The 12,604-nt window shown below is 33.3% G+C and overlaps 1 protein-coding gene across 4 annotated transcripts in view; it reads left to right on the top strand.

Moving 5' to 3' along the window:
• The first annotated feature begins 188 nt into the window (after positions 1 to 188).
• Positions 189 to 12,604, top strand: part of LOC142327390 (putative E3 ubiquitin-protein ligase HERC1) — a 314,426-nt gene continuing 302,010 nt past the window's right edge. For all 4 annotated transcript variants that reach the window (XM_075370430.1, XM_075370438.1, XM_075370422.1 and 1 more), the window contains exons 1-3: positions 189 to 864; positions 8,744 to 8,995; positions 12,022 to 12,193. In XM_075370430.1, the coding sequence (XP_075226545.1) occupies positions 730 to 864; positions 8,744 to 8,995; positions 12,022 to 12,193 (559 nt within the window). In that variant the 5' untranslated portion in view covers positions 189 to 729. The remainder of the gene's footprint in view (positions 865 to 8,743; positions 8,996 to 12,021; positions 12,194 to 12,604) is intronic.

The raw sequence follows: 12,604 nt of genomic DNA, 5'->3' as shown, positions 1-12,604 counted from the left end.
CGCATATGTCTTATATTTGTTAAGTAAACTTATTTAGAATAATCTTCTTTCGAACATTACAATTTTTTTCGAATTTTGAATATATTTTTAACTTGGCTGATATACGAATTCAGAATGAATAAATGTTTGCACTAATGGCTATACTGATTATACAGCTGTCAGTGATTAATTAACAGCTGTGTTATCAAACAGCGTGTTGTGACCGTGATATATAAATGTAATGCGGTTCGTGATACCAAAACTTGAAAAAAATTCAAAATTTGATTGTCGTAATCCTCAGATATGGATTTAATATTGCTGAGAAAATGATGTGACCAATTATCTGATTTTTATTGTCTTAGCGTAAATTTACTTTAAGTATAGTATTGTGTCATCTTTAATAATACTGTATGATCTATCGTTGAAGTGTTATTTTAATTTTTCTGTGTTTAAAAACATATTTTTAATTTTTGTAATTTTTCTATATGCTTGTTAATGTACATTCGATTATAAAACTAAGAAAATAGTTGATACTGTAATTTATGACTATCATTGGAATTAAGTTATTGGTTTATAGTATCTTGCATACTTCATTGTCTTGTGCTTACTACATTTGCTATATATTTATTACAATATGGATACAGTTGTTTCCTTATATTTATGTGATGATTATTTACTCAAGTTGGCTTAACTGCAAAACATTTTTGTGATAATAATTTGCATATTATCGTACATTTAAGATTCTCCACTATGAATAGTAGACAGTCATCTTTAATAACAAAATGGGAAGAACATTTAAATAGTGTGTGGGCTTGTGAGAGGAGTGAAAATGTTGCAACAAGAGAGTATGTTCAACAGTTATATGACCGTCTTCTAACTAACAAGGTAAAACCATTTAGTTCAATTGTTTTGTCAAAGATCATGATGAAATGTAAATCAAACATTGTTGAATATAAGTTACTCACTTCAAAATAATGGGACTTTTTCTAACGTAGAAATTTTCAGAGATAATTAAAAGCACTTCTTCCTCAATGGAATTATAAGTAGTGCTGTTGTTAATGGGTATCACTCTTATATAGGTTATAATGCTAGTGGTTTTAATAATAAAATTAGTTATTATTACAATAGTGAGGTAGGATTCAATGTATTCATGTATTACTTTGTTTGAAATGGGACATTTATAATTTAAAATGAAACGGTTATTTTCAATATTAATCTAATTAATAACACTTAAGTTACCTGAACACCAAATGAAATATCTACAATAATGTGAGCAGTCATTTCATATGATTTGCAGTTTTATGTAGTGTTCCGAAATGAACATTAAATTGAAGATTATGTCTTCTGTGATGATGTGATTTTCAGGATGATTAGATGAGAGTTCCAAATATGAACCTTAAACAGGTTCTGCATAAACTGCTGGATATGGGTTTAACTATATATATAGTTGACAGTCAACTATAAATACAATAAAAGAGTTGATTAAAGAAATTTTATATATTGACACTGCAATAATTATTCATAAAAAAACTAGGTATTAGTGTGCATTTACTTGTTTAAATTCAAATTTTTTCATACAGACTTATGAGTATGTTGACGTGAAAAAATGGGAAGAGCAACATAAACTAAGTGTCAGAAATTCAAAATAAACCATAAACTAATCATAGTAATCATTATGATTATGTGTCAGGGCTCTCTGTTTTGACCTTGCATCGGTTATCTGCCAAACCTGCTTTTTGACATTTAGATGTTGTGTTTTTCTGACATATCTATTATGGTATATTAAAGTATGAAAAGAATTGAGGTTGATCAAGTAATTGCTCAGAACTATGAAAAACTACTTCTGAAACTAGTTTCAAATATATAAAATTAAATTTTACTGTAATTTTTCATCTTGTTCATATTTTTGCCAATTTTTATCCTAATTGTACAATTTTACTAATTTTTTAAACAATAAATATTTATTTCACTATTGCTTAACTTTGTCACAACTGAGCATAACATTGCTTGTTTGAATAAATACTATATAATTGGCTTTCTGTTATGATATGGGAATAAAATGTTCAATTAATCAAAATTAAAATAATACTTTATTTCATAAAAGAGTGTAATCTTATATAATTATAGTAGCCTAAAGGTACAGGTCTATTGCCTTATACGTAAATATGTTTATTTTTAGCAATAATATATTGGATGCAGTCAGATATTTCACATTTTCCAGGTCATTGTACTAACGGTCAGTGTAGGTTCTATTATTATATTAACCATAAATAAACTTAAAGTGTGTAGTCTACATAACGCTGAAAACTAAGATATGATAGCAATATTATTTGTGTACCTGCTGCCATCATTTATAAATTTTGTAACAATTTGATTACCAGTTTTAGAACAATGCTCACCCTTCTATTTATCATTTTTTTCAGATTGATTTATTTTGAAAAAAATTATTAGTTATTTTTAAAAATGGATTTTAATGTTCAAATTTTATTGAAAATTAATGATATTTTTATACGATTGATTAATTTCTAAGCGCCCAAATTATATGAAGTGGTTAATTTATTAAACAAGTTATCCTATCTCTTCATGCATAATGCTGGCCTGTTACAATGTTAGGAAACCTTCAAAAAAGTATGTAATCAAATACTTTTATCTGATTCTACATTGTGATTTTTCATTTAATCTGTTGTTTGTAAATTTAATATTCAGTTTTTGAGATATTGTTTTTATATACTTAATATAAAATTTGTATATTGTTGTTAATGTCCTTTTATATTACTCCTGTTTGCATGAGGTGATTTCTTAAATTTGATTCTTTGTGTGTAGTGTTTGCATGTTTGGGTGAAATTTGATCCAATCTGTTCAATGTAGCAATTAATATAATTACTGCAGCTTAATCGTAGACCTACTGATAAAAATACAAAAATTATTGTAGCATATACTAATAACAGTTATATAAAATTGTCAACATTTTCAGGAAAAAGATTACTGTATCTCTTTTAAACAATACATGGGATTATACAGAATACTATCAAAATGCAAACAAATGCAATCCAGTGCTATTTAAATTGGATTGCAGTGATTGAACTGAAAATTACTGTAAGTAGATTCTATGGATATTCATCGACAGATACAAGGAACATGCAGAAGTATTACAGAGACCAAATGTAATCAACATAGTAAAAGCACTACATAATGAAACCACTTGTGTACAAAGACATTACCCATATTTGCAAATTTTAAAAATACCGCATAAAACTAAGATCTATGTTAAATCTTTATTATTAAACAATTTTAAACAGGTTCAGTGTTTTAAACTTATGTAAAATGCCCGTTTTAAGGAATATTTCATTTTTGAAAACCTGATACATCTATTTTAAAATTAAAAAGTAATATCTTTATATTATCACTTCTGTTTAGATGAAAAACAAGTATTTTATTACTTGTATAATTACCCTGGTTCTTGTTTGGACATATAAAGTAGAAATTGTGAAACTTTGTTATAGATGAGGGGGTTTGCATATCTGAAAAGTAGGTTGCCCATATGGTAAGTTTTATCATAATACTGGAGAGGTGCATTTGGCAGGCAAGTGTCTGGTTATACTGACTGGGGACCTGAACTCCGAATGCATTGAACTAGGAGGAAACTGGTCAATGGCTAGGCCCTGGCCATTGTTAGGTTCAACGAGACTGATGGTTCTGAACGCGCCTGGGGTCCCTACCTATGTGGAAAGGGGTTAAGGATTCATGATAGACACAGAACAATGGTAACAGAAAGAGTGGCAGCAAACGTAAATGGCTGGCAAGTAATAGAAGATGACCATCAGTTACCATAAAGCGATTGTCTTCAAGGCTCACAGCAAGCTACGAGGCAGAAGAAATGCAGAGCAACCTAGGAAGCCTACAGAATATCAGGCAAACAGGATGCGCACTCTACAATGATGGAGTTGGATTGCAGGCATGTACAAGAACTGGAGGAACTCATGGCCTACCGACTGGCAGGGCAGCAAGGGAGAATGTTTACTGGTGGACACAGGACATAGCCTCCTAAAGAGCAGAGGCCAAAAATGCGTGCAGAAGGATGTAACGAACAAGACTGAGGAATTTGGAGCAGCTGGAGGAAGTGGTAGCAACATTCCACGCTGCCAGGAGACGCCTATGCTCGGCCATAAAGCTTGCTAAGCAGGAGGCTTGGAGAAAGCTGATTGAGGGGCTAGAGTTCGATCCATGCGGGAGATCCTACCAAATTGTCACTAAGAAATTTTGCAGGTGCCTCATCCCGTTATTCAGGGCTCAGTGTGTCAGAGCGATAGTGAAACTCTTTAGTGTTGAGGAGGAGGACTGGGAGAAGATCAAAGGGGGAGAGAGAAGAGCCGATACAGTGGGTGAACTGAAGTGGGTGGCCTCAAGGATGGACCCAAAGAAGAGCCTGGGTCTGGATAAAATTCCAGGGTCTCTGGTAAAAAACCTTGTAGCAAGGCACCCATTGGCGGTGCTCACAGTGATAAACAAGGCACTGATCACTGGAAGCTTCCCAACATGCTGGAAGGAGGCAAGATTGGTACTCTTTTCAAAACCAGGCACAGTGGCACAAGAACAGACCAAGTACAGGCCAGTTTGCCTGCTTAACACTATGGGCAAACTATACGAGAGACTGATTGCAGAAGAATTGGAAACTGTTAGGGGAGGTTTTCCTGTAACCAATACGGGTTTGTCAGGGGAAGATCCACCATAGGTGCAGTGAAACGAGTAAGCAAGCGAGCAGAGCCTGGCACAGAAGAAAGATACCCTTGGTCATCCTTCTGGATGTAAAGAATGCATTCAGTAGCATACCATGATATTGAGAACACTTCGAAAACAGGGAATCAGTGATTATTTGCTTGCGGTGGTTAATAATTACCTATAAGAGAGGTCCCTGATGGTACAAACAGATGAAGGAGATGAGGGGTTCAACATGCTTGGTGATGTACCTCAGGGATCGGTGCTTGACCTGTTGTTATGGAACTTGGCATACGATGACCTCCTAAGAATGGAGTTACCTGAAGAAATGTAGGCTGTTGTGCATATGCTGACGACCTGGCACTTCTGGTGGCTGGATGAACTGATGCAGAAACAGAGGAAGTGGCTAACAAGTAAGTAAGTGGCTGGCTTAGAGACCGGGGACTGAGCTTGGCACCACAGAAAACGGCGGCAACCCTGATTCCTGGGAGGCGGTGACTTCAAGAGATGACAATCTGTGTAGACAATGCAAGGGTAAGTACTTGCATTGTCAGGAATGCAAAATACCTTGGAGTATGGTTATACAGGTTGGGTCTCTTAAATACCCACCTGAAAGAAGTCGTCACAAGGGCTGAGAATGTTGTAGACAATCTGGAAAAATGAATGATTACAAGGAATGGACCACATGCAAACAAACTGCGATTGTTTCTCTTGGTGGTGACCTCTGCCTTGCTGTATGCAATACCAGCATGGAAGGACATGTTCTCAAGGAAGAGATGTCAGGATGCTGGCAGCACAGAAAAAGAGCAGCAATTAAAATCTAGAACTACCAGTGTATTGCACGATTTCAGGAGATGCAGTGGAAGTGATAGCCAGGGTGCCACCGATAAACCTTTGACTGGCAAAAGTATATGAGGGAATGTCAAAATCAAAATCTAAATGGTGGATGATGGATCAGTGGCAAGCAGCTTGGAACAGGGTGGATAAAGGAGCCTTGATATAGAGGCTTGTTTCAAGAATAGAGCTGTTGGTGTGGAGGAAGCATGGTGAAGTAGATTACTATTTGACCCAGCTTCTCTCCAGACATGGTGAGTTACCTCCACAGTTTCAAAGATTCAAGAGGAGGTAAACCCCAAGATGCTTGTATTGTGGGCAAGTTGATTTCCTGGAGCATACCTTTTACACAAGTACCAGATGGGATGACATGCATAGAAGATAAGGGCTACAAGACCTAACACCAGAGGCAATGGTGATGTATATACTAAAAGGAAGAAGGAATGGGAAGCGGTAGGTAACTTGGTGGCCAGCATCTTGAGAATAAAGGAAGAAGCAGGAAGAGAATGGGAAGACAACATCAAAATGAGATAATTTCAGTCTGCAGTAGTATGGTGTCCTGTACCCACAGCATAGATTAGGTTTTATGTTTACAATATTATGTTAGGGTTAAGGTATTAGAGATAAGGCTAAGAATGGAATTAATGGAATCATAACTACGTCATCAATTATATGAGTAATGAAACAAAACATTGGGTATGATTAAATTGGCTATGAAATAGAAGGATCTGAGCGAAGATGAGCCAGCAATGCTGCAATATATCCCAACCCCATAAGGGAAGACACCCACCTTGTGATGCTTCTGGTCGCCACAACATCCTCTCATGATGGGATATAAATGGGGGGGGGGGGGTTAATTTCAAGGCAAAAGGATGAGGGGAGTCATTCTTTTGCCCTCTAACTTTTTACATCTCACAGTAATAAGCCAGGCCTTGTTGAGATGCCACTGATGTAAATGCCTCAGTAGACATTTACATTGGTGATTTTAATTCTCAGTTTTTGCCTTTGCTATAGGCCTTGTCCGGACATCTTGAATGTTCTACATTGTTGCCCTCTGAACTAGATAACCGAGTTCACGGAAGCACGAACCCCGCTCCTAGTTCTACTTTCATTGAGTTAATTTCTAGTAAATGTCTCAAAATTTGAAGCAGTTAACAACATACCACCAAAAATATTGTTGACAACAACAGAATTTAATCCTAGTTCTCTTAATGAACTCAGTTCAGTTCATACCCAGACTTAGAATGCCGCAATACAGCACAATTTGGATTTAAGGTGTAATTTTATTGTTGTTGTGTTATCATAATATAAAATGTGTAATAGGTACAAGGCTTAGAAGTAGCCAATGTTCTATCAATGGATGGACAAAAAGAGTTTTTCGGGTGGAGGCACCTGACAGCGACATAAATCCTGATAGTAGATTAAGATTGTACATATATCTAGTCATTCTAAAATATTATGTTTTTGCATGTGCGAGTAATGTTTATTGAGTCTATGAATTTAATGTGTTAACTTTATGCATTGAAATTTTTTCAAAAATAATATGATTGATGGTTAATTTCAATATAAAATTTATTACTAGGCGTAAGTATAAGAAGCACCCGATGTCTATTCATGAAATGGAGGTTTTTTGGGTAGAGGCATCCAAAAGCGACATGAACCCTGATCAAAGATTAAAGATTTATATATATATATTTGTCCCTGTAAATTTTACTGTTTTTTCATGCGTGAGCGATGTGTATGGAGTCTATGAATTTAACTTGTTAAATTTCTGCATTGGAACTTTGAAAAATAAGGTTGATGTGGATTATAATATAAAATGTGTAACAGGTGCAAGGCTAAGAAGTAGCCGTTGTATGTATTATTATACATGGAATGGTGGAAGAAGGGCTTTTAGGGTGGAGGCATCTGACAGTGACACATCCCGATAGTAGTTTCAGATTTGTATATATAATTTCACCTTGAAAATTGTTATGTTTCTTCACATGCAAGTAACGTTAACAGAACCTATGAATTTAATGTGTTAATTTCATGCATTGGAATTTAAAAATACGATTGATGTTAGATTATAATATAAAAGTTGTAACATGTGGATGGCTAAGAAATAATTGATGCATGTATGATACATGGAAAGGAGAAGGAAGGATTTTCGGGTGGAGGCATCCAGAACGACATAAATCCTGATGGTAGACAAAAATCCCGATGGAGCGAATAAGGTAGAAGGATACAAAGAAGTGTGGAAGGAAAAAAGAAAAAAAAGAGGGGCATGAATTGTGGTTGCTGTGTAGGCCCGGGAGGTAGTCCAGTTGCCTAGGGTGCTCTGGTCCACCTACATGCAAGAGTGGGAGGACCCTCAAGGTTTGAGAGGGCTGCAGGGAAACCTCGGGAGTGTACAGTGCACATTCAGCGCTGATAGTTTAGGGACGGGAAGGGTAGCTTAGGTTTCCAGTGGAGGGGTACGCTGGCTGTCCAGAAGCGGAGGTTCACAGGCTTGATGATACTGGAAAGACCCTGACAGGATGCCCAAGGGAAGGTCAAGACAGAGGGGGACAGTGATGACTGCCATGACGCCCTGAGACGACTGTGAATTGCCTAATGCCGTAGGACAGTGGTTTTGGGGAATTTAAAAAAAAGTATTATGTATGGACTAAGCTAAGAAATGGTTCATTAAACAGGGGCAGTAGCCCTTTTAGTAATTATTAGTTTGATTCAGCCTGAACAGAAAAAAAATTAAAAAATCTTGGATTTGTTAGGCATTGAATACTATGTAGATGAGAGCAGTGAAAACTAGTTACAGTTAACTAGAAAATGTTAAAAACAAAATTTGGGAAGTGTGATTTCTTTATTCAACAATTTTCTGAGCTGATAAACTTCCCTCCCATAATACATTAAAAAAAAAAATTTAATTTATTCTTGCCAATGATTTGCTCTATTTTAAACTTTAGTTATGAATAATATGGCACATGAAAAGTATTGGTACAGAAGTACCTGTGTTTTTTATACAGCCAGTTTATAACATCATTTATCTGATTGGTAAATGATTGATCATGTAATTTTATATATTTTAAGCTTAGAGCATTAGTCAGAAGTAGTGTTGTATGTCTGCAGTACTGTTTATCTCATTGTTTATTTTTTTCTTATTACTGATATTTATAAAAACTGTTGAAACTGTGTTTTTTTTTAAACTATATAGTATGTGGATTTTATTTTACAGGAATTGGTTCCATTTCCAGTTAGGTTGTTAATGTTTATGGAAACTTTTAAACTTGAAGAAAGTTTTGGACTTGGTTACAATGAATGTGAACTTGATCTTCAGAAACACATTGAACGACTACTTGTCATGCAGTATCGACTTGCACGTACTTGGCGATCTGAATCAACATTTTCTGTTGTATTGCGGCAGCGAATTACAGTTCTTCAAAGAATACTTCATGCGTTTAAAAGCAAATATCATAAAACAGAAAAGGTTTGCATTTGTTGATTACTTGGACAATTATTATGTTGATGTGCTTATAATATTGTTGCTTGTTCGTGGCTTGATCATGATATTGAGAGATTAACAATTTAAAAATGTTTATGTAATTACAATTTATTAGTTTTTAGTTTAATGGTATAAAACATAAATAAAAGAAGAAAAATCAATAATAATAATAAAAATAAATGTCAATAATAATAATAATAATAATAATAATAATAATAAATAATAATAAATTACATACTAAATAGAATTTCAAGTAAGGACAGCATTTATTTACAGATAGTTGATCATAAAAACCAGAATTCAGTCCCATTTACAAAAGACACTATAATGACCACTAATATTTACATCTTTAACAAATGGTATTGTATTACTACAAAGATAAGATTAGTCTAAAGTTCATTCAGTTCTGCACATAACTTTGCTGTTCACAAATAAAACTATGTATTTTATGAATGGATTTTATATCTACTCCTTTCACTAATTGTTTATAGTTACTCACAAAAAACCTCTTGTGTTCTCTCACTGTCCACAATGGAATGCTTGTGATGTCATGTCGAACATTATCCTGCACCCTGCAGTACTACACGTTGACAGATAATGCTGTCTTATCGGACTCATATGCTTGTACTCCCTCTTCAAAACTGATCACAACTTGTCTTTCCTGGAGTATTTATACTCCTATTCTCTTGATCTGTAGCACCAAACCCAAATTCCTTAAATGTTGAAGCATGAGAATTATCGTCAGAGTACTTACATTTTCCAATGAATTCATTCTCTGGCCCGGTAATTCTTCTCATGGAACAACATCTTTTGTAGATGTGTCGTTGGGCCGTGTCACAAAGAACGATTGTTAAACGGACTTAAAGCCTTAGAAAAAGGATTCCTTGTAGTTCCCTTCTGGATTCCTCCTGTTACTATATTTTCTACTACTTTTTCTTAATTGGTTGGAATCCATTAATCAGGTCTGTTAAAATATAATGCTGAAATTACATTTAATGAGCAGAACAGTTTGATTAGCCCAGTTAGTTTTTTTTAGGGGAAGATTAATAATTTTCTGTAATTATTCACAAAAAATTGTGATGTATTCTGCTCACAAAAATAAAATATCAGCTACTTATAATAAAATTTCCTTGTTTTTCTATTATGATTGTGCTTATAGGAAGAACAGTCTGATTGAAAAACAAAGAACACATTGTCTCTATCAAAAAAAGATTTTGTTTGTTTGTTTAGGGAAAGATTGTGGTATAAATTTTGCTTATCCACACATTTTTTGTTGGCATTTAGCATAATTCAGAAGTACACCTACTTACTTTCTGTAAATATGTTTTTTGATACTTCTCTTATACTTTATGATGAAGTGGTTAATAGTTATTTACCACTTTGGTATAAATCTTTGGTACCACTTTGATTATTGACCACAATTTTTGGTGTATCAAGTATTGTTGATATATTCATCTGTTCTCAATTAATGACCTGTGGAACATAAAATTCATCATACAGCAAATTAACAGGTTGGGTTGCCACTTTAAATTAGCACTAAGGTATAAAAAATCGAATTACTTATAAATTCTATTAAAGTGTAAGGCAGTTGAGGTGTAGTGCAGATAATCTGCCATATTGATTTTAAATGGCAAATAAAAAGAGTCTTTTAAAGTATTTTCTGATGTAGTTGTTAAAGGAAAAATATTTCAGTTAAATCTTTGTAATGTACCTTGATTATATTTTACTGAGATGTTGAATTAAGTTAATAAACCAACAATATTAAGTTATTTTCATATTCTTAAACCTACTGATGTTGCTATATTTTGCTGTTTGATAAAATTAATTAAAAATTAGAAATATTATTAGTTTTATGTAATATATTTAATGACAAAATGAATGTTTAGGATTTTTTAACCAGTTATATAAAATATGTAATGAAAGTTATTTGATTGTTACTTGTACACAAATTATACTCAGGAGTTCCTTAAAGATGCTAATAACTGTATTACTTATCCAATTTTTTTATAAAAAATGACTTTATTGAAAATTTATAATGGAAGTAAACATGGAAATATTAATCTCATAGTTTATTTTGTAAAGTATGTTGTAAAAATAATATATGGCAACAGCTTTTTTTCTGTTGTTTGCCATTGTTGCTCCTGGAGAAATATTCTTTTAAAATAATGTGAATATGTGGGTGTAGTACAGATATCCAGAAATATGTAAAAAATTATTCTATTGTCAATGTGGTATGGCACACAGAATACTTGTATATTTAAGTATAATAATTCTTTATGCCAGCTCCGTAGATGGCCCTGAGTAACAGTTCAAAAATTACCAATGTTAAAAGATAAACGGCACTGAAATCAAATCATGTGTGTAAGGCCTGCGTGTCTTGGACTGCACTACTAAGACCAATATAGAATGACAGGGCATATATATTGGTACTTTCAAGGTATTATTGCAGTAAAGATATTAAAAGTCATGAATTCAACATGCAAGACAGCATGAAGTTTACAAGCATTTTAAATTATTTAAAAATTTCACATTCGGTGACCAAATAATACACACAGATCACACCACTTCAAGGTGGACTCCATAAATAAAATCCTCCTGCAACTCCACCTATTGAGGAGCTGAATTGCTCTAATAGGATTTTGTAAGATCACATTTCCATATATTTAGATAGTAAATAATTTTTTTTTCCTTAAATGAACCATATTTTGACATGCTGATCAATATGCATGCAGTATTAATTACATATTTAAAAAGAGTGATCATAATTTTTTTCTTAATCTGTTTTTCGCAATGATATTTGCTTTGCTCTCTATGACTTTAGACTAATCTTTAATGAGGTATGATTTTATGTGGTCAGTAATTATGTGTTCATGTGCTCTTGATATTTTCTCTGTAAACTTCTCTAAAATGTAGTAGCATTTTTTCTTAAATAATTAATACTTATTCAAGTGATTATTAATGGTTATTTGTAAGTTGCATATTTTAATGATTTCTATTAATTTCTTTTCAAGGTAAAAATCCCAAGCAGTGTAACTGAGAGTGATTCTCGTACTGAAACTTGTGATGTGGTAGGTGATGGTAGTATGAATGGGTCACAAGCATTACTGGAAATTGCCGTACGATCTGGATTATCTCTACTATTTGCTTTACTTAATCAAAGTTGGGATTACAGTAATACTACTGGTAAGGTTAATTATACTGGTTGCCTGTTTCCTTGATATTTTAGTTATGATGTTATCTAAAATAGAGCAGTTGATATCTTTTCTTAAGCCTGAATTTTTTTTTAAAGACTAATCTGAATTTAAGATAACATTTATATGCTGTAAATCAGTGGAGATTTACAGTTCAATTAATTTTGAATTAATTTCAAATTATCATTTCAAAAGTTTTTGGTATAAGTTAAAGGCCTTTTTTACCATTTCAAGTTTTGATATTTATTTCATGTTTTTCTACTATTATGTTGTTTTTTCAATGATTTGTATGATTTTTTATTTTATAATAATTACAGTATTTTTTATATGTTTATACAAGGATTAGTCAAAAAGTAAAGGAAATTTTGATTTCCCTCCCAAACACATGTATGGCAGAAATGAT

Source organism: Lycorma delicatula, chromosome 1, assembly GCF_047948215.1.
Source record: "Lycorma delicatula isolate Av1 chromosome 1, ASM4794821v1, whole genome shotgun sequence".
Taxonomy (NCBI): domain Eukaryota; kingdom Metazoa; phylum Arthropoda; class Insecta; order Hemiptera; family Fulgoridae; genus Lycorma; species Lycorma delicatula.
The sequence above is the reverse complement of the archived record's forward strand: the minus strand, read 5'-3'. Positions and strand labels throughout refer to the sequence as shown.